The 23,725-nt window shown below is 36.1% G+C and overlaps 1 protein-coding gene across 1 annotated transcript in view; it reads right to left on the bottom strand.

Moving 5' to 3' along the window:
* LOC131061847 (phototropin-2) overlaps positions 1-23,725 on the bottom strand; it is a 446,814-nt gene that overhangs the window by 367,902 nt on the left and 55,187 nt on the right. The window contains exons 4-5 of the mRNA XM_057995710.2: positions 14,754-14,845; positions 14,281-14,572 (exon numbers count right to left, since the gene is read on the bottom strand). Of these exons, the coding sequence (XP_057851693.2) occupies positions 14,281-14,572; positions 14,754-14,845 (384 nt within the window). The remainder of the gene's footprint in view (positions 1-14,280; positions 14,573-14,753; positions 14,846-23,725) is intronic.

The raw sequence follows: 23,725 nt of genomic DNA, 5'->3' as shown, positions 1-23,725 counted from the left end.
CGGGTTTGTGAGAGCAAACTACAAGTTTAAAATACTTGTAAAAGGGAAATAAAACTCCCTTTACAAGTTTTAAACAACAAAAGACTACTAAAGGGAAAATAAAATTCCTTTTACAAGTCACAAAAATAACTTTAAAATAAAACTTGTAATAGGGAAATAAAATCCCTATTACAACTTAAAATGACTTTATAAAACTTGTAATGGAGGAGAAAAACCCCTACCATAACTTAAAATCACTGAAGTGAAACTTTTTAAATAAATTACAAGTTTTGTATTAACTTCATAATTTAAAGTTCACTTGTAATTGTTGAAGTTGTATCAGATTTGAATATAGGATATTTTAAATTTAAGAATGTAATCTCCAAGTCTTATTACAGTATTATCAATCACTAAGAATATTGATTATAATATGAACGGCTGTTCCAATGATCGATTTATAATGATATCGATCTCTCTACAAGTGTTGTTTTAAACAAAGAAAAAATCGATATATTACTTATCGATTTTACCAGCATACGGGCTGTTGTGATGAAGGTGGCAGTCGGGCTTGTGTCAACACTTAATAATTCTGTATATTCACAAGTACCGATTGACCACCTCTACATATAGAGGGATACATGCCTATGTAGAGGCATGCCTCTACATGGAACATGTTCGCGTAGAGACATGTCTCTACGTAGATATGTCTTATCAGCTGTGATAGTCATGCAGATACATAACAAAGGTTAATCGATTGTTATCGATTCTAATTTGCATTTGATACTTGTTATCACTTGAACCTGCACCCCTGTTTGCTAAGCTATCAACTCAGCAGGCTTGTGACACATGGGAACCCTCCTAGGCCTGTGGGTTGCCTAAAACTTGGAGTGAACCTCTAGAGTAAGCTGGTTCTTTTCAAATTCTTCACCTAAACTAACAATTTCTTCAGGGAAAAGAGTAAGGAGGAGAACATGTAAAACTGAAATCTAAACCTAAGGTGATTGCACCAGATGATATGTTGAAATTCAACTAAGCAAAAGATACACAGTATAACAGTGATAATAAAGTTCTTTTACACTAACCAACAACCCATAATCTTTGCATCAATACTTCATAAGAAGGCTGGGTAATCATAGTCCTAAGAGAAAAAAGAAAAAAAAAACTCCTTTCACAACCTAAGACTGGTAATCACTGAAAAACACAGCTTATGACCTGCAAGAACATATGTATTTCTATATAAGGCATCAACAGAAAGTGCAATTTTAAGGGGGGCAAAAGCCAACCACAAAGAACTGACTAACACTAAAGACACAATAACAGAAAAATGAGAAGTAGAGAGGTAAGCCAAGCTATTATCCCTACCAAAAAGGTATCACCAAGCTTTATAATTCCTGAAAATGTGTTACAAAAACATTCCTTCCTGCAAAGAGAACTCAGAAATTACAGTCTGCTAAAAAGATGAATGAATAAGAACCCTTACAAAAGTGAAGCCTTCTAGTATATATGCTTTTACAAAAGGTAGTCAAAAGGACTCCACCTCCTCTTTTTGGGTCGAGCAGACTCAAAAAAACCCACTTTTTAGGGCCCCAAACATGTCTGAAAGGGAATGCACTTGAACCAAAAGTCAAGCCACCCCATGTCTTCCCATAAAAACCCTTAATTGCACAATAAATGACCCATAAATATCCTTGACAGGCCTGCAAGCCTTCATTAATGCAACAAATATCTTCTTTGACCTTTTAATAAATGAAAATAAATATCTGTTAAAGTGATTTAAAAAATATCATTACCTAATTTGAACATTTGTTTAATTTTATTTTTATATTTAAAGTAAAGATTTTAATAACATAAAAATAATAAAATTATTTATTAAAGTGATAAATAAAATAAATCACTTTAATAAGTAGTTTCGTTATCTTTATTTATTAAATAATAAATGTAATTAGAAAATATATTTAATAAAGTGCTTTATTTTTTTCACTTTAATAAATATTTTTCCTTATTACATTTATTACATTTATTACTTTAAATATAAAAAAGGAAGAAACAAATGTTTAATTAAGTAGTAAATTTTAGACCACTTTAATAAATATGCATTCATTTACATTTATTACATTTTTTAAAACTAAGCTTAGTCTTCACAAAGAAATAAAATTTATCAAGATATTTATTAATATCACTTTATAAATTTTAACATTACAAATCAAAAATTAAGTGATATTAATAAATCACTTAATAAATTTTAACAAGGGGATGAAAAACATTTCATCGACCCCTTAGGCATTTGCGTGGCATTTGAAACTTGAAGATAAAAATAAAAATAATCAAAGGCCAAAAAGCCTTAAGCCACCGATGAGGATATAGGGTGAAGGTAACCCTAAAAAACTCATCTATGTTCATTTCCTTGGCATTCGATATTTTCATCTTTCTGCTGCTGGGAACTCCACACCATGCCAGGGTTTGAACTGGGCACAAAAAAAGGAAATTTGGGCGATTTGTTGTGTGCTGGGTGTAAAATACACGAATCTCTTCGCATTCTCTGCGGCCTTTGATACCTCATTTTCTACTTTTGATGGAAACCTCTATTGTGCACTGTGAACTAGGGCTTTGGGCGAAATTTTTTATCCAAACTCCCCCATTTCAGAAGACTCTGAGCGATCATCATACAGATCACTTGCACAAACTGCGTGGTAAGTTAATTTTTTTTGGCAAAAGATACATCATTTTCTGTTTTGGAGGCGATTTTGGGTCTTCTTTTTCCACGATTTTTCTAATTATTTAATGCATCCTCTCCCGAGATTCTGATCTATTGGGTGTGACTTTTCCATTTGCGAACTGGGCGTTATTTTCCTGAGTGTTGGGTGCCATGATTTTTTGATGATTTATCTCTGGCTGGGCATGACTTTCTGCTGGCCGCTATGGGTTTTTAGAAGGAATTGCAGGTATTATTCGCCATTAATGGCTGCTTCTGGTAACCATCTGTTTCCATTTAGCAATTCGATCTTTCTCAATTCTGAAAATGATTTTCTGAGCATAGTTCCTTTCGAAAATAATGGTTTTATCAGATTTTTCTTTAAAGAAAACTGAATGAAAAAATGTGAAAACAATACTGCTGTGTGCTGGCCACTAATGGCAGCTTCAGGCAATTTTTCTTGTTTCTATTTCACTATACTATGAATAAAATGATTTCCTGCATCTTTCTCTGGAACAACTGTATGGCGTACTGCTAATATGCGAAAGAACATTAATTTTACATCCTCATGTAGCCCATTTATCCATTGTCCATTCATGAGAAATTGGTCATTGAAGTTGAAGCCCTTGATACTATGTTGCCTGTCCTCTTCACCAGTCTGTACTATCAGTGGGTTCCTTGTGTCTTGAACATTCACTGTATAATGATTATAACTGTTAATAGCATCCACTATTAAATTTGGCCTATTTGACTGTTGTATCTTTTATTAGATTAGTCAAATGATTGTTCACTGCATTTTGACTGTTCTCCGCTTTGATTTTTTGCACCTTAGCATTGATCCTTGGGCCATGGAGGCTGCTAGATAAGATTTTCTGCTCAGAAACTGAAATTTTAGGCCTGCCTCCTTGTATCTTGATATGTTCTTTACTATCCTTCTTTGATGCTGTGATCATGACTGCTCATCGCACTTTTGTATTTCTTCCCCTTTCCATGGGAATTGCTCTTTGATTTGTGAAATAATTTGCATTTATAGGTCTTCGATCCTTGACTGCTACCATCAATACTTCCATATACATATGTGAAATAAAAGTAACTTAACTTATCATTATCAAGATTGTGTCTTCATTGATCTTCTCATCATGTACAAAGGACTGCGATGACAGTAATCTTGTTGTATAGTGTCAAAGGCTTCTGTTGACAGTGAAAAGGTCATTGTATACTGCCCTAGGGGACTGTGAATGACTATTTAATGTTACAGGCTTCCATTTCTCAGTGACCCTTGCATCTTTGTTGGTTGTCCTTTCTTTATGCCATTGAGATACTCTTTACTGATACTACTGTGCATTGTATTTGAAAGATGCTAACCCCATTGTTGACACACTGTCCATGCATTTTTTGTTGTGTTGGCTGAGATTTCTGTACTTTGGCATCAAAAGGACTTGTTATCATATTTTGGAGCTGCTTTCAGATTTTTACTGTTATGATCTGTTCTGTGATAGTCTTTTTGAAAGTTGAGCATTGCCTTTAACACCTACAACCATGAGACCTTATAACTAATAATGACTTGGCATCTCACAGTCCTTTGGAATTATCTGTACCACTTTTCTATGGCGACATTAATGCCTCCTTTATTGCAGACCCATGAATCTCTGTCTTGACTGACTAGCACGTCACCATGGCTTCTATTTCATTAACAAACTCCCCTTTAAGGTAAGATAGAATGCACATGTCCTTTCGCTGTCTCAAGGGTTGCATAACCACTATAGACTTTTGAATCTGCAATATTGAATGTCCTCCAAGGCCTTGTATTTTTGTTGCTCTTCATCTGTCAACAGCTCTGATATAACCTGATTGTATGAGACATTGTTGTTGCTCCCATATGAGCTGAGCTCAACCCTTGTGGGAGCCTCATTTACCCCCACTCATTTGTGAAGTTTATGACCAGCAAGATGTTCTTTTCCTAATCCTGCACATGAAGCAAACATGTTAGCAATAATATGCATATGTATGATGATTTTCTTGATTTCTCTTGGACACCTCAAATATGCATCTCCTTTCTTTGCACATCAGGACTGATTTATACATGTATAAGTGAATACTCATGTATAGTGTATGACCTTTCATTGCTTAGAACACAGTTCTAACTCATTGCCTATTGAATCATACAGGAAAAAGGAGCGTTGAGGACCTGGGAAGCAAAGAGAAGCAGGATGACACCAGCAGATTTATGGATCAGCCAACAAGCGCCAATCATTCAGGCAATGACTAGTCACCCTCTAGACATGCATTTTTAGCGTTTACTTATTCATGTATAATTTGGCTTTCATGTGCATCATGCATATTGAATGAACATGGTCAGTCTCACGGCTTATTGTGTGAGACATGCATTCTATCATTTTAATAAAGATTACATTCTTTCCAAAAGACTTGCCTAATCCTTCTATGCTTTGGTCATTTATATCAATGAAATGCTTTCTTTGCAATCTTTGCTTTCTGCATATTGAGGTTATTTCCTTTGTAATAAAATGCAATCATAGAGAGGCCATTAAATTCCACTTGCTCAAAAACTTAGTGGCTCTACCTGATTGAGTTTGTAGGTGAAAATCTAGTAACAATACCAATACACTTTAATAATATGATTCGCTTAGAATATATAATCTGATCGATACTCAATATCGATATACATATGATTAAATATGATTAATATAATCAATTTAATTATATGTATGTATTTAATAATGTATAAAGATACATTTTTAAATACATACATATGATTAATTTACAATCATATTTCATAGATTAATAGTTAAAGAAAGAATCTTATTAGACACATAAAGCAAATAATTTGATTAATACTTGTGAAGGATAGATATCAAATGCTTAAGGCCGATAGGCCAATTAAGCATTTGATTTCACCAGTTAGAATAATCTAACCGAAGCTACAAAACATTAACACTCCCTCTTAGCTAGGGAGGATTAATTCTATCCCAGAATACAATGGATTCATTTATAAATGATATCACCTCATTATGATATTTAAGAGATATGGCTTTCTCATAAATATCAAGTCACATGATATTTGCCATGACTCTCATATGTATATATCCAAAAACTATGATATGTGCACTGGCATCACGTCACATGATACCTACCATAGGTATATTAAATCATGGCATATCCATGGATATTACGTCACATAATATCCACTGAGATGCTAACTATCATGACGTGTCCATAGATATCAAGTCCCATGATATCCAACATGATAGTGATGTCAAATATTGCAAAGTCGTCACTTTACAATATCAACCAGATACAAGTGTTCATTGTTGAAAAGTCGTCACCTTTCAAAAATGTTCACAGGGCCCATGCAATCATGGAGTCTCACACATGACAAAAGAGTTTACACATTAAACATCTTTAGTGATATTAGTATAGCAGAATTAAATAATTTAGATTTAATCTCAAATTAACTTACATTTTCAACCATACCAAGTTTATCCCAAAAATGCTCAACTTTTGACTTGGATAGAGGTTTGGTAAGAATGTCTGCAGTCTGTTCATCTGTACTGACATACTTCAGTTGAATCACATTCCTTTCAACCATATCTCTAACATAGTGACAAGGAATCTCAATATGCTTTGACCGGTCATGGAACACTGGATTTACTGAAAGTTTTATGCAACTCTGGTTGTCACAATGGATGATAGTAGAATCCAAAAGTTGACAAAACAATCCCACAAGGAGTTTCCTTAGCCATACTGCTTCCCTTGCTCCCATGGAAGCTGCAATGTTCTCGGCTTCTATAGAACTCTGTGCCACTGAGGATTGTTTCCTACTAATCCAGGAAATTATAGCTGATCCTAAGCTAAAGCAGCACCTTGATGTGCTCTTTCTATCTACCACACTTCCAACCCAATCTGAATCAATGTATCCATGAAGATCTAGGTCAACATTAGTGTATTTAAGACCATACCCAATAGTACCACGCAGGTATCTCAGAATATGCTTAGCTGCAACCATATGTATCTGATTTGGTTCACACATGAATTGACTAAATACATTAACTGGATAACAAATGTATGGCTTGGTGTTAACCAAATACATCAGGGATCGAATTATCTGCCTGTATAAGGTGGTATCTGCAAATTCTGATTCCACTGCTGCTTCCTTTAACTTGTGCAAGTTTGTTTCCATAGGGGTAGACATAGGCTTACACCCCATCATTCCAAATCTTTTCAGAATATCAATAGTGTACTTTCCTTGATTTAGGATGATGCTATCTACCTGTTGCCAAACTTCTAAACCAAGGAAATAATGTAAAGGACCCAAGTCCTTCATGTCAAACTTTGATGCAAGATCTTGTTTACATTTGGTAATTAGGTGATCTTCTCCTGTAATTAGTAAATCATCAACATATAAAATGAGAATCAACATTTCACCATTAATTACCTTGAAGTACAAATTTGGATCTGCATCATTCTTGGAGAAGTTTAAGCCTAGAAGATATTTATCTATCCTTTCATACCAAGCTCGAGGAGCATGTTTGAGCCCATATAAGGCTTTCTTCAACTTGCATACATGAGAACCATTTCTATGCATGACAAACCCTTCAGGTTGCTCTAAGTATACTTCCTCTTCTATTACCCCATTCAGGAAGGCGGTCTTTACATCCATCTGGTGATCTTCCATCCTTTAGATGCAGCAATGGCAATGATAGCTCTAACAGAAGTATATCTGGCAACTAGGGCAAAAGTCTCTTCATAGTCAATCCCTTCCTTCTGAGAGAAACCTCTGGCTACAAATCATGCTTTGTATTTCTCAATGCTGCCATCTGCCGCATGTTTTATTTTGAAAAGCCATTTTGAAGACACTACCGATTTATCTTTAGGTCGGGGCACAATGTCTCAAACATCATTCTTAATGATTGACTGATACTCTTCTATCATAGCATCCTTCCACACTTGATTTTTAATGGCCTCCTTGACACTGGAAGGTTCTGATTTGATGATCTCACTCATTAAGGCAACATAGCTGGAGAACCTGTGAGGTCTTTTGCTTTCCCTGAAGGTCCCTTGAGGTGTTGCATAGTCTATAGCCTCTTGAATCATTTTCCTTGCCCAAAGTGGCCTCTTTCGATTCACATTAGTGTCTCTAGGTTTATTTGCAGGATCCATGAATTCATTTAGTCCTTCATTTTCTATTACTTCATGAGTCTCCCTCTGAATCTCAAGAGCAAGATCCTCTTCCATGTTTAGAGGAGATTATTGATCTTCTAACTCTTGAGTACTTTTAGATTTTTTGAAAGCAATGTCTTCCTCAAATATGACATCTCTACTTAATTCAATTAATCTTTGTCCAGGTATGTAGATTTTGTAGGCTTTAGATGTTTCACTATATCCTACAAATATGCCCTTTTTGCCTGAGGGTTCTAATTTGGATCTTTTCTCTTTAGGTATATGAATATAGACTAGACATCCAAAGATTCTTAGGTGGCTTATGTCAGGTTTAACTCCAGTGAAAGTTTCTTCAGGGGTTTTGTCATCTAGGAGGGAGTGAGGACATCTATTTTGTATATATACAGCAGTACTAGAGGCTTCAGCCCAAAAAGAGGTTTCTAAGTTTTGATCATACATCATAGCTCTAGCACCTTCAACAATAGTTCTATTCTTCCTCTCTGCCACCCCATTTTGTTGAGGATTATAAGGAACTGTATACTCCCTCTTAATCCCAACATTTATACAAAAAAATTTAAAGTTATCTGAAGTATATTCCCCCCCATTATCTGTTCTTAGTATTTTAATTCTCTTACCTGATATATTTTCTACTAGAGCCTTGAATTCCTTAAATCTCATAAGGATTTCTTCTGACTCTTTACATTTTAAAAAATCTATCCATGTCTTCCTAGAGAAATCATCTACAAAGATAACATAATACAAAAATCCTCCTAAAGAGGTTATAGACATGGGTCCACATAAATCAGAATGAATAATTTCTAGTGCATTTTTAGATTTGCTCCCACTGGAGTGAAAAGTCCCTTTCATGTTTTTCCCTAAGGCACATCCTTTGCATGTTCCTTCATGATTTTGCTTGAGCTTAGGTAGACCTATTACCATTTTTTCAATTGAAGGGAGAGCTCGAAAATGGAGATGTCCTAACCTTTCGTGCCAAATTTCACATGTACTTGTGGACTCATGGATTAGGGCTTGAGAGGAAGAAATGCAAAGTTTGTAGAGGCACCCATGTCTTACTCCAATAGTGTAAGCCTTCTTGATGGTTGAGTTCTTTGGCCATGCCAAGACTTTTCCTTCCATAAAGGTGATTCTATATCCTTTGTCTTCAAGAGCTGAAATGGAGACTAAATTCCTCTTTATCCCTGGAACATATAACACACCTGTGAGTTGAAGAGAAATGCCTGGATTCAGGTTTATAGTACAGGTCCCAATTCCTTTTATGGGATAGTTTGAATCATCCCCAATAGTTACTTCCTCATCAGAGTTTTCTATTAGACTATCAAGATGTTCTTTGAATCCTGTAATGTGACGTGATGCTCCAGTATCAATCACCCAAGTATTAGGACTAGTTGATACTTGACTTGATAGTGTTGATTAGAACACAAGTTTCTCTGAATCATTCTCTAACCCTGTCTTACCAACTTTTGCAACAGTGGCTTGAGGTCTTGGCTTGTCTGGACACTTTATGGCATAATGCCCATACTAGTCACATCTGAAACATTGCACCTTGGTCATATCCCTTTTTCTCTTGGATGAGTATTTTCCTCTTGTTTCTTTGTCCTTCTTCCTTTTGAAGTTCCTTTTCTTTCCCTTTTTGTGAGAATGAGAGTTTAGCACATGAATGTCTTCATTTGTAGAGTTTTGACCATCCCCCCTTGTGATTAGTCTGGATTCCTCTTGAATGCAGTCTGTCTTTAATCGATCAAATTGTGGAAGTTTTGAACGAGCACTAATTCCTTGTATGAATCCTTCCCATGAAGATGGTAATCCATTCAATGCCAACATAGTTAGCTCCTTACTTTCAATGAAGTGACCAATGGTGGAGAGTTGGTCCCTTAATTCTGTGATCCTCGTGAAGTATGATGTAATGGTTTCTCCTATGTTCATCTTCACATGATGAAGTTTTTGTTTGAGTGATACAGCCCTACTTGTATTGTTTATTTCATACATACTTTCTAATGTTGAGAACATTTTGAATATTGTATCCAACTTGCAGATTATAGGTACTATATGATCCTTAACTGCATCCACTAATAGCTTCATGGCCTTATTGTTCTTTATCCATTGTCTCTTCTCATCTTATTCATTTGGTATAGTTATCTCCTTTTTTACAAAAGCTTCTAACTCTTGCTCTCTTAATGTGATCATAATTCTGAATTTCCATGAGACAAAGTTATAGGCGCCTTCAAGACGATCCTCGAACCTAACACCATTGGCCATTTGGAGAAGAAATATGTTTTTCTAAAGGAAAAGATTCAAATGATAAATTTGACAGCCTTTAGACTCAAATCTGATCGGATCTTCCTTAGACTAGCTCTGATACCATGTTGAAGTTCTATCAGATTTGAATATAGGATATTTTAAATTTAAGAATGTAATCTCCAAGTCTTATTACAGTATTTTCAATCACTAATAATATTGATTATAATATGAACTTTTGTTCCAATGATCGATTTACAATAATATCGATCTCTCTACAAGTGTTGTTTTAAGCAAAGAAATAATCGATATATTACTTATCGATTTTACCAACATATGGGCTGCTATGATGAAGGTGGCAGTCGAGCTTGTGTCAACACTTAATATTAATGTATATTCACAAGTACCGATTGACCACCTCTACATATAGAGGGAGACCTGCCTACATAGAGGCATGCCTCTATGTGGAACATGTTCATGTAGAGACATGTCTCTACGTAGATATGTCTTATCGTCTATGATAGTCACGCTGATACATAACAAAGGTTAATCGATTGTTATCGATTCCAATTTGCATTTGATACCGATACACTTTAATAATATGATTCGTTTAGAATATATAATCTGATCGATACTTAATATCGATATACATATGATTAATTTACAATCATATTTCATAGATTAATAATTAAAGCAAGAATCTTATTAAACACATAAAGCAAATACTTTGATTAATACTTGTGAAGGATAGATATCAAATGCTTAAGGCCAATAGGCCAATTAAGCATTTGATTTCATCAGCTAGAATAATCTGACCGAAGCTACAAAACATTAACAGTAATATGTTCAAAAAGTTCCTACAACGACTAAAATGCCAAAAAGCAACAAGGGGGAAATAAAAAGTAAGTTAAAAGTTCTATTTTTCATAAAGTGCACTTGTAATTAACTTGAAATTTCCCTACAACACTAAAACAAAGGAAAAATAAAACTTGAAACTTGAGGAAAATTTCCCACCTACAGTCAGGGAGAAAAAACCCAAAATTGAAGGAAAAACATAGCAAACGAACTCGAAATGCGATGAAATTTGAAACGTGGATCGAGGATGGACTGAGGATTAAGAGAGTCCAAGGGAGAAGCAAAATTTTACCTCGAGAAGCATGTCTTAGAGTAAAATTTTCATTTTTTAACAAAAATTTTGGCAAGACTTGTTTTACTTGGCAAGCACGGGATTAAAGCTTTACGAACATTGCAAGATTATGAAGAGGGATGATAAGATTGTTTTTAAATTGCTAATTAATCATATAGATTTATTCTGTTTTCCAATTCCCACATGGCTACATTGTTTTCCAAAGAAGTGATTAAGTCACATGGATTGCCTAACAATTTTGAAAAGGATAGTAGATTTTTTAGTGTGTGGTTGCAAGAACTATTTACATTAACAACTGAATTTATTCCAAGTACAATTGACTACCCTCACACCTATGGACAAACAAAGGAAGAAAACACGTGGATCAACAAGTAATTAAGGAGTTGCAACACTTCCTATAAGATGTCAGTAGGTATGTATCCATATATGATGCTTTATGACTATGATATCCTAACTTTGGCCAAATTGGTATTTGTAGATAACAAGGTACCAGCCACTAATGACTGAATTGAACATCACCAAGACAAATTTGAAGCACTCAAGGATCAAATTTGGCAGGCTTGAAGCATAGGACCTCTATAATATCATCGACATCAAAAAAAGGATTTGAGCAGAAGTATCATAGAGTTCTCAGTGTGCTGGAAAAACCTTCACTATGGAAGGTGCTATATGGGCTAAGATGATAATACTTGAGCATCCGAGTTTTCAATTGCTCGAGGACAAGAAATTTCAGGAATGGTGGATTGGCATGTCCCCTTTTCAAAATTAAAACAATAATAATATTTTAAGTAGGCCGATTATTTCATTTTCAAAAAAGCCACTAAAATAATATTATAAAATGTCTAACACTTTATTTAAAATACAATTTAAAAAGGGGCCTTTGGATTTAATTTAAAAGTCTTTTTAAATACTTGGAAGGAAAAAGAAAAATAAGTTTAAAAGGTAAAAGAATTGAAGGGCCTAAGGCAAAGCACTTATTAAAGATAAAGGCTCATTATTGATCATCATTGTTCATTTACTACATTTTTTAATTTGAAATTTCAAGTTTGCATTCAAGGACAAAAACCTTTGGTTGGTAAATTTTGAGAGATAGAAGCGCTCTTGGAAACATCTTGGAATTGGGGGCCAAAACCCTCATTTCCTTTGAATAATTATACACAAGAATCACAATTGTGCTTCAGTTGGAGAATGATTTAATTTTGCAAGCTTACTCCATATCAGCAACATTATTTAGAGTTTGAATTTGATACTTGACAAACTCTAATCATATATTACTGTTTTCCATATTATTCATATTGTGAAGAATTTATTATTATATCAGTTATTTACAAAAATTTAAAATTATTTCTACTGAATAAAGTTTATCATTATTGTTATTCTGGCTAACCAATAGAAGCCGTACCATTTTAAACATGACATTGCAGCAATTTTATTTCATTGGAGACTTTACCTTTTATAACTACTAAGAATTCCCGAAGAGCAGCCCACTAAATCTGCTGCGTATAATTTACAAGGGCATTTGATATTTGTATGCTGCCCAATCATAGGCACGGCGTACTATTATTAAATGTTGTTCCTTGCAAGGGATTTTCAATGCAGCCTTTGTAAGTGAGTAAATCTCATTTGAAGGTGTACATGAATGATTTTGTTGTGGGTTCCATGCACAGTCAGCTTGAAATTAATTATATTTTCTATTTAACTAGCTATTTTTATTTTCTATCTTTATTGGTCCCCATCGTACCACCTTTATTTTCTTCTGTCCATTATTAATGTGTCTTGGGAATTCTCTGCGCATGGTGTGTCAAGGGTGTTGGTTATAATAGCACATCAAAATCAGTATTTAATCACTGTCAAATTTTATCCTAGTTTTATATATTTTGTATTAATCATTTGTTTTCTCATTATCATTTGGGGTAATACTTCATGTCTTCTGCAAGCTCAGCACTTGTATTTGCTTGAAGCTATATTGTATTGTAATGTTTGGGACAGACAAAGGAGCTAAGCCAAATCAACATGTCAGGGTATTTGCTAGTCTTGTGAATGTTATAGCAGCATAGTGTTTGGACTAGCTATTTAATTTGATAACTAACTAGGAGACTTTGTTGGTTATTTTAGTTTAATTAACAGAAGTTTTGATTTTTCTATTTTGCCTATCACTTTTAGTTTATCAAATATCAGAAAATATTTTTTTGTATGTTAAATTTCATTTTTCAATAAAATTACAAATTGTATTTGTTAATTAAGATTTGATTGCTTAATTTGACATTTATTTTAATCACTTGCTATTAATCAATTCGATAATTAGAAAAGTATAAAAAAATCACATAATTACAGAAAATCCTAAAAGGAGAGATTACATGTATTTGATAAACGTGATGCTCTTCAATTCAAATTATTTATTGTTAGAATAAGTAGTCATAGTGCAAACATTCTACACTGACTATTTACTTAAGAGTTTGCATAATGGCAAGGCATAATAGAAACATGAAACAGAAAATTTATGGGGCTTTCTAGTTAATTAAAAAAAGATGGATAGAATCAAGATATATAGCCTGGTTTTGTGTGGATTGTTTCTTGGCACATATTGTAAGTTTACCACTAAAGACCTTTTGCTGACTCTTTTTGTTTATTACTAGTGATTATACAGCTTATAAATCACTATCTTTACAGCTTTCTACATGAATTTTCATCACTGCAATTACATTTCATAATAATGAAAAACAATTTGCCTTTTAGAAACCCATCACACATGTAATAAGTAATAGTCTGTAGTAAGCATATAAAATGGAATCTATTGTAATAACAAATGATAAAAGAAAACATTTCAACTGCTAGATTTCCCAACTAGTCAAATTTGATTATAGTAACATGTAAATTTGAGAATCAAAAAAAGAGAATTACAAAGGGAAAATCACATATCATCAAGAAAATCACTTTGCAAAAGTTAAGTTCATATTGAGCATAAAAATAAAATAAAATACAAAAAGGCATAATATTGTAATGAAATGAAGCCAAAGTCTGCACCTACCCCTTTAGTGACAATCTTCCTGATTTGCTTTGCTTTGACCTGTCATCACCCACATCAGTTGACGTCAATGTTTCTTCTCTTAGGCTAGAAGTTTGTGAAGTACGTAGACTTGCAGCAATAAATTTTTTCTTCTCCATATCCTTATTCGCTTCTAGCTCTAGATGCAATGGTGATACACTTCCCTCAGATTGGAGAGAATTTTCTTGGATTGTGGGCTGAGCCATTGGATGGGGATGATTTACAACTTGCACAACCTCTGTTACAGAACTGGCAGCCATTTCCTTTTGACGAGCTGTAAGAAAACAAAGTTGAGATGTATATGGTAGGAAAACATGTTATTCTCACCTTGCTGACAAGAAGTTCCCAAATAATATGTACCTTATTAAACTTATGATATAGAGCATAGAACCAAAGACAAACCAATTTCACGAAATACAAAATATGGGTAAAACTAAATATTATTCAAGACCTACCATCATATCGAATCAACGATCCTGGCAATCCATTAGGTCGTAGCATCCTATCCTTTGAACCTTCTGTGTACTTGCTCACCTCAACTTGCATTCTAAAACATCAAAAGATGGATAAAATTAAGAAAGATAAGCTGCATAAAGTCATTAATTATTTCTATGCATATTAATAGATGATGGAAGGAAAAAGGATTTTCACTTCAACTTGAGAGTTATTTTTAAGAAAGTTTTATTTTAAAAGAGTCGAGTTGCGATTTATTTTTGGTCTTCCAATTTAGTATGTATTCCTTGCATGTTAAATGCATGTAAGGGGATATATTTAGCTTTTCTTTCTGTTATTTTCAGAAAGAACAAGGCTTTATAAAACTGTCACTACATCAGTGGTTGTAGATAGAACATTCTTCAAAACTAATGAGTAGTGGATAGTAATATTTTTCTTGCTCCGTGACTTGGGATTGCAGTATGGTATTTTTATGGCGGTAAGATTTTTTTTCCCGAATATTTAAAGTCGTAACCAAGCTTGTTATTGCTATAATTATTGGCTGCAAAGAATATTAAGTGGATTTTCAATTCTTCATTTGGTATTAGAGCAGGTTAATGTTTTTGGTTATAAATTTGTAGTTGAAATCTCTCTAACAATTATTCATGTCAAACACTAGCTCTTTGTCCATTCCTAAATTTAATGGAAATCACTATGGTTATTGGAGCATCAAGACGATGACTCTTTTGACAAGCTAAGGTTTATGGAAAATTGTAGAAACAAGCTATGCAGATCCAACTAATTGGACCACTCTTGCAACTAATGATGGAAAAACTAAAAATGAGGCTAAGAAGAACTCTATAGCCTTATTTTGTATTCCAACAGCTCTATATAAGAGCCTATATAAGAATTGGAAATGCAAAGGCAACCATGGGTGCTTAGAAGACTCTACAAGAAGCTTCCTAAGGCAGTGATCAAGTTGTAATATCCCTTTTCTGGTCCATTCCACCATCTTTGGAAACCCCTAATTTCTTTTGGAGAGCACCAGCATTTTGGAAACATATTCTGATAGTGGCAGAGAGTTTTAGGAGCCAAGAGGAAAATAATGATATCGTCCATGTCCAAATCTAGCATTATGGGAGCACTCCAAACGTCTTGGAGAAGTGTGTCATCTTGGGACAACACCAACTTACACATAGATCAAATGACTATGCACTCATGATATCAATGGTGGGTTGGAATTTATATTTTAGGTTATTTTATTTTTTTTTTGTAACTTTGGCAGTTATGCAAAAAATAAGTAAATTATTAATTAATTAAAATAACCTGTCTAAGCTCAAGAAACTTTATTTAATGGATTATTTTATAAAGTGACTTTCCATTGTTTAAAAATATAAAATTAAATTAATAGCCACTACGGGGGAAAAAAGGAACTTCTTTTTGAAAAAAGCAGCTAAAAGGGTCTACGAAGAGGTGAATGAGAAGAAAAAGGCATTCTTGGTGTTTTATTTTACAAACCCCAGTTTGAAGAGATTGAATTCAATTCATTCTTCAGCCGAAGGATGAAAACTCTTCTAGGAATCAATTTCATGGATGACAACCCACCTAGCTGATCAAGTGGATTCATACAAGATTTACAAGTGCAGATAATGTGTGGAGATTCAAGAGATTTGTGTCAGCTATAAATTAACATTTTTTCAGTTGTGTTGTGCTTGCTGACTAGATCAGAAGTTGTTATCATATTTATTTGCAAGAAAATTTTAATAGATTTATGGAGATGTCTTTGGCATTGGGTTTAGAAACAAACTGAATTGTAGCTGCAAATACCCATCCAACTACTCTTCTGGTAGATAATATCAGAGGGCAGCCCATAACAAATTATCAGCTGGCCACACCTTTATTTGTCTTGAGAGGATGTCATATCTTATAAGAAGAGGCATGAGAAATTTTAAGGAATATATATTGTTGAAAATTCAAGTAGTAAAAATGAATTGCAACAGACTATAGTGAAGTCTCTCCTATTCACAATGCAAGCATTAATCAAAAAATTATTACTTATGAGATATCAAATATAAGCCTATAGAAAATTGTGTATTGTGCAGGGATGTGAGAATGACTAGCAATCATAAAGAAGGTTACAGCTGATGGTAGTGTGGCCTGTAACCTGTTGTGACATTTTCACACATCACCCCATTTCAAATGGGGACCCCCACTTTTTTGCTTTCTACGTTAGTTGTCTTAGTTTAATCATTTGGTAGTGTCTTTAGCTATTAACCTTTTACTTGAAGACATGTAATGTCTTAGACTATCAGGAGGTGATCAAAATGTCTTTTTGTTTGGGATGGGGTCAGGTCAGTTTAGCTTTCAACACCTTAGCAATGGACGATATATGATGATCATTTCATCTAATCATCGTCTTCAAAGATGGAAACAATGGATGCAAGTGAGGAGATCAATCATGAGAATTGATATGTTTGATTGTAATATCCCCAACAATTTTTTATTTTTTATTTTTCAACAAGATTAGAAGCACCAGACGCTATCAAGATGCTGCACCACCAATGGTGACCTCCTGATACAGCTGCTGAAGCCTTCCCGCCGCACAACCCACCGTGCAAAACTCTGCATGACTCAGAAACCTGCCAGGATGTTTCTTTCCCTCCTACTGTTAATTCTGAAAATTTTCCGTTTAATTTTGAATATTCTGGAAAAACAACCTGTAAATGGATTAACCACGGACCTAATGAACTCCCTCAATTAATAATTCTACCCGATGTCCTGGTTAAACTTGAGAGTGGCCAACTGAAAATTTTCTTTTCAGAATATAAAGACAAATAGGCCAAACTGAGAACTGTTCCCACTGCCCTGTTACAGCTGCATATACTGAGAAATCATCATGGATCAGGAACGCATGCATATAGTCCACCTTTTGTACAATCGGTCTCTTCTTGTACATAGTTTAGGTTTTTGTTTTCTGTTTTTGTTCGTTTTATGTTTTTTTTAGCCTAGATTTCTTGTTTTCTGCTTTAGTTTAGTTTGTTTTCCGTAGTGTAGCTGTCCTTTCGGAAGGGGTTGTCTCCCTATCAATTTTTGAAGGGGTTTGTTTGCTTTTCCCAGCTCTGGTGTACGAAGTTGGAATTTTTTTTTCCCGGCTCATTTCTTGGATGCTGACTTTGGTAGAGCGCCTAATTGACGGTTGCCCCCGTAGTTAGTCCATTTTGGTTTAAGGCTTAGTCAGTCTAAAAATTTAGTTGCTTACTGCGTCTTGTCGCCAACGTTGTGATCATTGCACTTTTAAACGCTTAAGTTTGTCGTTTTATCAAAGGGAGGTCACTGCAAGTGAAAAAATTCTGAAGCTCTGCTTCAGCAACCACTGTAATGCTCAATCCCACGTAGGCTTCACTGCTTACCAGCCAAGGTGAAAAAGTGAAAATAAAAGAGAAAAATCAAAAGAAAAGAAATTGAAAAGCAAAGAAATATCAAGTTGCTTGGCTTTGGGAATGTACACACCTCTACCGATTTTCAACAATAAAATTTATCGGAAACAGAGCAATCTTTGTGAGCTTACAGGGGATAACTCCACCGGGGCTATAGACGCTTGCTGGCAGCGGGGCTCTATCCAGGTTGCTTTTGGAGTTAGAGTCGCTCTACGTAACTTGCATTAACTAAACAATGATATCTCAACCTTCTTTAGGCTTGAATGAACTGCACTGCACACACTCGATTTCTCAAGGTTGGTGACTTGATTCAGTTTGCGACCTCATTTTTACTTTGAATCTGTCTTCTGTCATTTGGGTTGTTTTGTGGGGTATATACCAGAGATTCTCGGGTTCGATCCGGATAGTCATCCTTGAAATGTTTTGGAACATTTCCCAGCCGAGTCGCCATTTGTTGTGTGAATCGCACACCCATCCCTGTCTTGGACAGGGCCCCCCAGTTTGTGTCTTTTTGTCCTTGCGGAAGAGGAAGGGGATATGAAGGGTCGAGTGCCGCTAAAACCAAATGCCTCAAAGAGCCATATTGCAAACTTAAAACTCCCCAATTCTCGCAAAATCGCCTAAATGTGAAGAAACAGTTAAGGCCTGCAATGACGTTGAAATGCCGATTCTCGCCAAGGGATACAAGGGAGATAAAATATGCAAAGTGCCAACGTTGACAAACTTGCCCAAGATGCCCAAGCTCACGCTTCTCGAGGAGAAAGTTAAAATCGCCAAAATCGCTCTAAGGGCAATTTTGGATTTTCAAGCCAAATTGAGAGAAATTTCAAAATTCGTTAAATTCCCAAAATGGGCCAAAGGTCCGAAATTGTGAAACTGGTGAAAACTGGTCCTAGGTCTGAAATTTTGTAATATCCCACTAATTTCACAACAAATAACCCGTTAAGGTTAGAGGAATAAACAAAACAACTGAAAGGGAACCCTTCCACCTTTTGTTCATCGAGAGCCCATACTGGGAGGGTAAGAGCATACGGTGTTCCGAGGATCGTCAGCAACAATAATCAAACTGAAAATTACAATGCATGGGCGGCAAGCCAGCCCCTTCTACTTATCCAACAGGATAGAAACTAAACTCTTGGCGGTGAACTGACCAAGGAAAATTACAAGAAATTAAAGTTCAATCACTCTACCGCGTATTTCAGCGGGAGGACATTACATTAAACAATCACTCTACCACATATTTCAGCGAGAGGACCATAGTATTGAACTTATCACTCGACCACTTATTCAGCAGGAGGACTGATTACAAAAACTGAATTACAAAACTTAGAAGGCGGCAAGCCAGCCTCTTCCACTTATGCAGTGGGGATTACAAATTAAAGCAAATAGAATGGGATGATCAGTACTACAGAAACAACCTTACAATATAGAGATGAGATGAGAAGATTAAATGCAGATTTCAACAACAATACTGTAATTTTCTGTTACACTGATCTGCAGGCTGAAAGTACAGTTTCAGCAGCCCATGGAAACATCAAAACACTCATAACTCACTCAATATTTACCCGAATTGATTCAAACCAATCCCAATCCCACCATACATCCAATGCAATGACAACTAATCAAAGCCACAACCCAAACAAGCCCATTTTTATTTTGCACGCATCCCAATGCAACACAGAAAACCCACGCCTAGACTAGGAATTTCGATTTTGTCTAATAAAATCATTGCTCAAACAAAATAGCTAGAAACTTACACAATGTATCGCCATGGCATGGAAGGAAGAATGAGCCGATACCCAGATGGATGGAGTCGCCTGGTTGAGAGGTATGAGCAAATTTCACTTTCAGCAATCCCGCGACCAGCAACCAAAAACAGTCAAATCCATCATCAATCACTCCATAATTCTGCAACTCATTAACCAATCTGCAATGGGGACACAAGGGCACAGCTAGGTACTATATTGCAAGTACAAAACTGAGACTCAGCTAGGAAGCCCACTTCGAAGCTCAGATTTTCAATAGCCAAACCGGCAGCATAACGATGCAATTTTCAAAGATAGTGCAAATGGGAGCCCAAGCCTCATATTTATAACTTCATTCTTCAAATTCAAATGACATCCCTCCAAATTCCACGCCTTGCATTTGAATTTCATTCCACTACATGTGGACCCAAGTGTAGCGCCCCATTCTCCTAAGTCAAAACTCACGCCCAAGAAGGGGGAGGACCCACGTTAAACACTTAGGCAAATAATGGCGATGCAAAAGTGAAATAATATTCTTCTAAAATATTTCTCATCCCATAGTACACCTGAATTTCGCCAAACTTAGGATAAAATAGGCATTAATCTCAAATTTAATAAACCAGTAGCCAATAAACAAATTAATTAAATATTAACCTTAGGATAAGGAAATAATATTTAATTATGTCGCAAATGACTCCCGTACTGATTATTATCACAACTAGGATGAAACTGAGCCCAGACGACCACAGAACTGCTGCAGAATCAGAACCCTATCTACTACCAAAAATAGAATTGTGCCACACAGCCACTTACTAAAAATAGTAAATCAAGAATTAATGCTCAGAAAAACATGATCATCGCGACCAGGGGCAAAACAAGGAGAACTCAGTAGGGCAGTAACACCAGAATGGTCATTCCATGACTTACTAAAAATAGTAAGTCCTCATTTCATCAATGCTAGACCCTCATTCCTCATTCCACCTAGCCTACGGGTCTTAGGAATAGGCTAATGGACCACTGAAAGAGCATCAATGAGACGGGGACATTACAAGAAACACCAAAATGCTCATAACTCCCTCATTTTTCACCTGAATCAACTCAAATCAGTCCCAAACCCACAATATATCACTCACAACAGCAACCAATCCAAACTACAATCTAAACAACCCAATATTCATTTGGCACACATCCCAATGCAAGTACAAAAACCCACACTATGCCTAGGAAGTTCGATTTTGTCTAGGAAATTCATTGCTTAATTAAAATTGCTAAAAACTCACAAAATGTATCGCCATTGCTAGGAAGGAGGATAGAGCTGATACCCATAACCATCAGTCGCTCCAGTAGAGAGGTGTGATTGAAAATGTGCTTCAGCCACAGGCAAAACCAGTAGTCTCCATAATCACTTCAACATCAAAAATGTCTACGGCCAACTCTGAGAATGTAAGAGAACACAATGCACAGCTAGGTATTGTATTTCAATTACGAAACCGGGTAGCACTAGGGAGACGCACTCCGAAGCCTCAAGTTTGTCGCCAAACCGACAACATAACATTGCAATTTTTCAAGATGGTGCAAATGGGAGCCCAAGTCTCATATTTATAAATTCACACACCTCAAACTCAAATGCAAATTCCTTCAATTTCAACGCCTTTTCATTTGCATTTCACTCCACTACATGTGGACCCAAGTGTGGCGCCATTTCCCCACAAGTCAAACCTCACGCCCAAGGCTTGGACCCACGTTAATTACTTGGCAAATAAGAGAGATGCAATATAAAATAATATCCCTCCAAATAAATTCGACATCCCTTATTACACAAGAATTTCGCCAAATACTTAGGATAAAAAATAAGCATTAATCCCAAATTCCATAAATCAGTAGCAATTAATCAAATTAATTAAATATTAAACCTTATGATAAGGAAATAATATTTAATTTGTCACATATGACTCCCATACTGATAACTGTCAAAACCCGAATGAAACTGAGCTAGGGAGACCACTGAACTGCTGCAGAATCAAGACCCTATCCACTGCCAAAAATAGAATTATGCCATACTGCCACTTACTAAAAATAGTAAGTCAAGAACTAATGCTCTAAAAAGCATGATCTTCACGTCCAGAGATAGAGCATGGAGAGCTCAGTAGGATAGTGTCACCAAAATAGCCATCCCCTGACTTACTAAAAATAGTAAGTCCTCGTTCCATCAATGCTAGATCCTTCATTCTTCATTCCACCTAGCCTACGGGTCTCAGGGATAGGCTAAGGGACCACTAGAAGGTCATCAATGAGAAGGGGCCATTACATCACCGAAAGCCCAAACTGGGAGGGTGAGAGCATACGGTAGCAGGGGATCATTAGTCGCAAACTGCTGAAAGTACTGATCACAATAGTGGGCGGCAAGCCAGCCCCTTCCACTTTCCAGCAAGATGGAAACAAGAAATCCTAACAGTAAACAGGCCAAGGAGAAACAAGAACATAACCAAGCACGAATCACTCTACCGCATATCTCAGCAGGAGGATGAACACATACAACAAAGCTCAACTCAACCGCTTATGCAATGGGAGGACCATTACAAACAAAATTCACTCGACCTCTTATGCAGCAGGAGGACAGAATTACAACTATCAAATGTAGGCAGCAAGCCAACCTCTTCCACTTTTCGGCGGGGTATGCTTTACAATCCAGAAGCGGTTGATAGTACTACTATTCAACCTTACAATATAGAGATAAATGATTAGAGTGTAGTTGACATAAAATGTGTATCGTTATGTTTGATAATTTTGGTTACCCGACAATGTATTAATTAATTGTATTAAGTGGGTTGTCACTCTCGGGTAGTTATGTGTCGGTTGGTTGGTGGTTGTCTACCTCTCGGCAACCGTCAAGTTCTTTAAATATGTTGTGTACCGCCAAAGAAGTGGGACGGTATTGTCGAATCTGTTGTAATCCTTGGCCGACCATCTCCGGTCTTCTTCTCTGTAATAATTGCATGTGCGAATAAAGATATATTTTACTGTCGGGTCTAGTATGCATTGTTATGTACATTATTATTTTATGTATTTAATTTATTAGTTGTAGCGGTAAACATTTTGGCATCGTTGCCTTAAAAGAAATCGGGTCACCCTTGAGTGATTCATGTTCGTAGATCCCATTAAAGGTGAGAAGAGGCCACAGGGTGGTCAAGACCAAGCGATTAGGTGATCCGCCGACCCTCAGCCGGAGGGAGCACAGAGACGAGTCGGAGCCTGGAAGTACTCAGAGTGTTGGGATGCTGGAGGTGGACGTGTAGACGACGAGCACGTGTCTGAGAGTGCAAGGAAAGCACCGAAACATAGCGGTCGGAACAGTCCACCCAAGTCCAACACACCTGGAAGTACTCGGAGTGTTGGGAACACTGAAGGCAGACGTGTAGAGGACGCTTGTGTGGCCGAGAGTGTAGGGAAAGCACCGGAACGTAGCGGTCGAAACAGTACACCCAGGTCTGGCACATAAGGCGAATACACACGTACGTTTCAAGTGAAAACAATGTTGAACACCCAGGAGAAGCAAAAATTGCCAAAGATCACGGGAGATGGATCAGACGACCCCGTATGGCATTGTAAGACATATATAACAATATGAGAGTCTTGTGTGTAATCCCCCCTGCATCAGCCTAACTAGGCGCAATGTGAAGGTGTCATTGACACGCTCATACTGACCAATAGTATAAGGTGGCTTATTTCTTTTTCCTCTGAGCTATGTCATGATAATGTAGTTGAGGATAGCAATCGTACACCTTTACCTGATTGGGCCCGTTTCTGATTTCA

The sequence above is a fragment of the Cryptomeria japonica genome, chromosome 4, assembly GCF_030272615.1.
Source record: "Cryptomeria japonica chromosome 4, Sugi_1.0, whole genome shotgun sequence".
Lineage (NCBI taxonomy): Eukaryota > Viridiplantae > Streptophyta > Pinopsida > Cupressales > Cupressaceae > Cryptomeria > Cryptomeria japonica.
The sequence above is the reverse complement of the archived record's forward strand: the minus strand, read 5'-3'. Positions and strand labels throughout refer to the sequence as shown.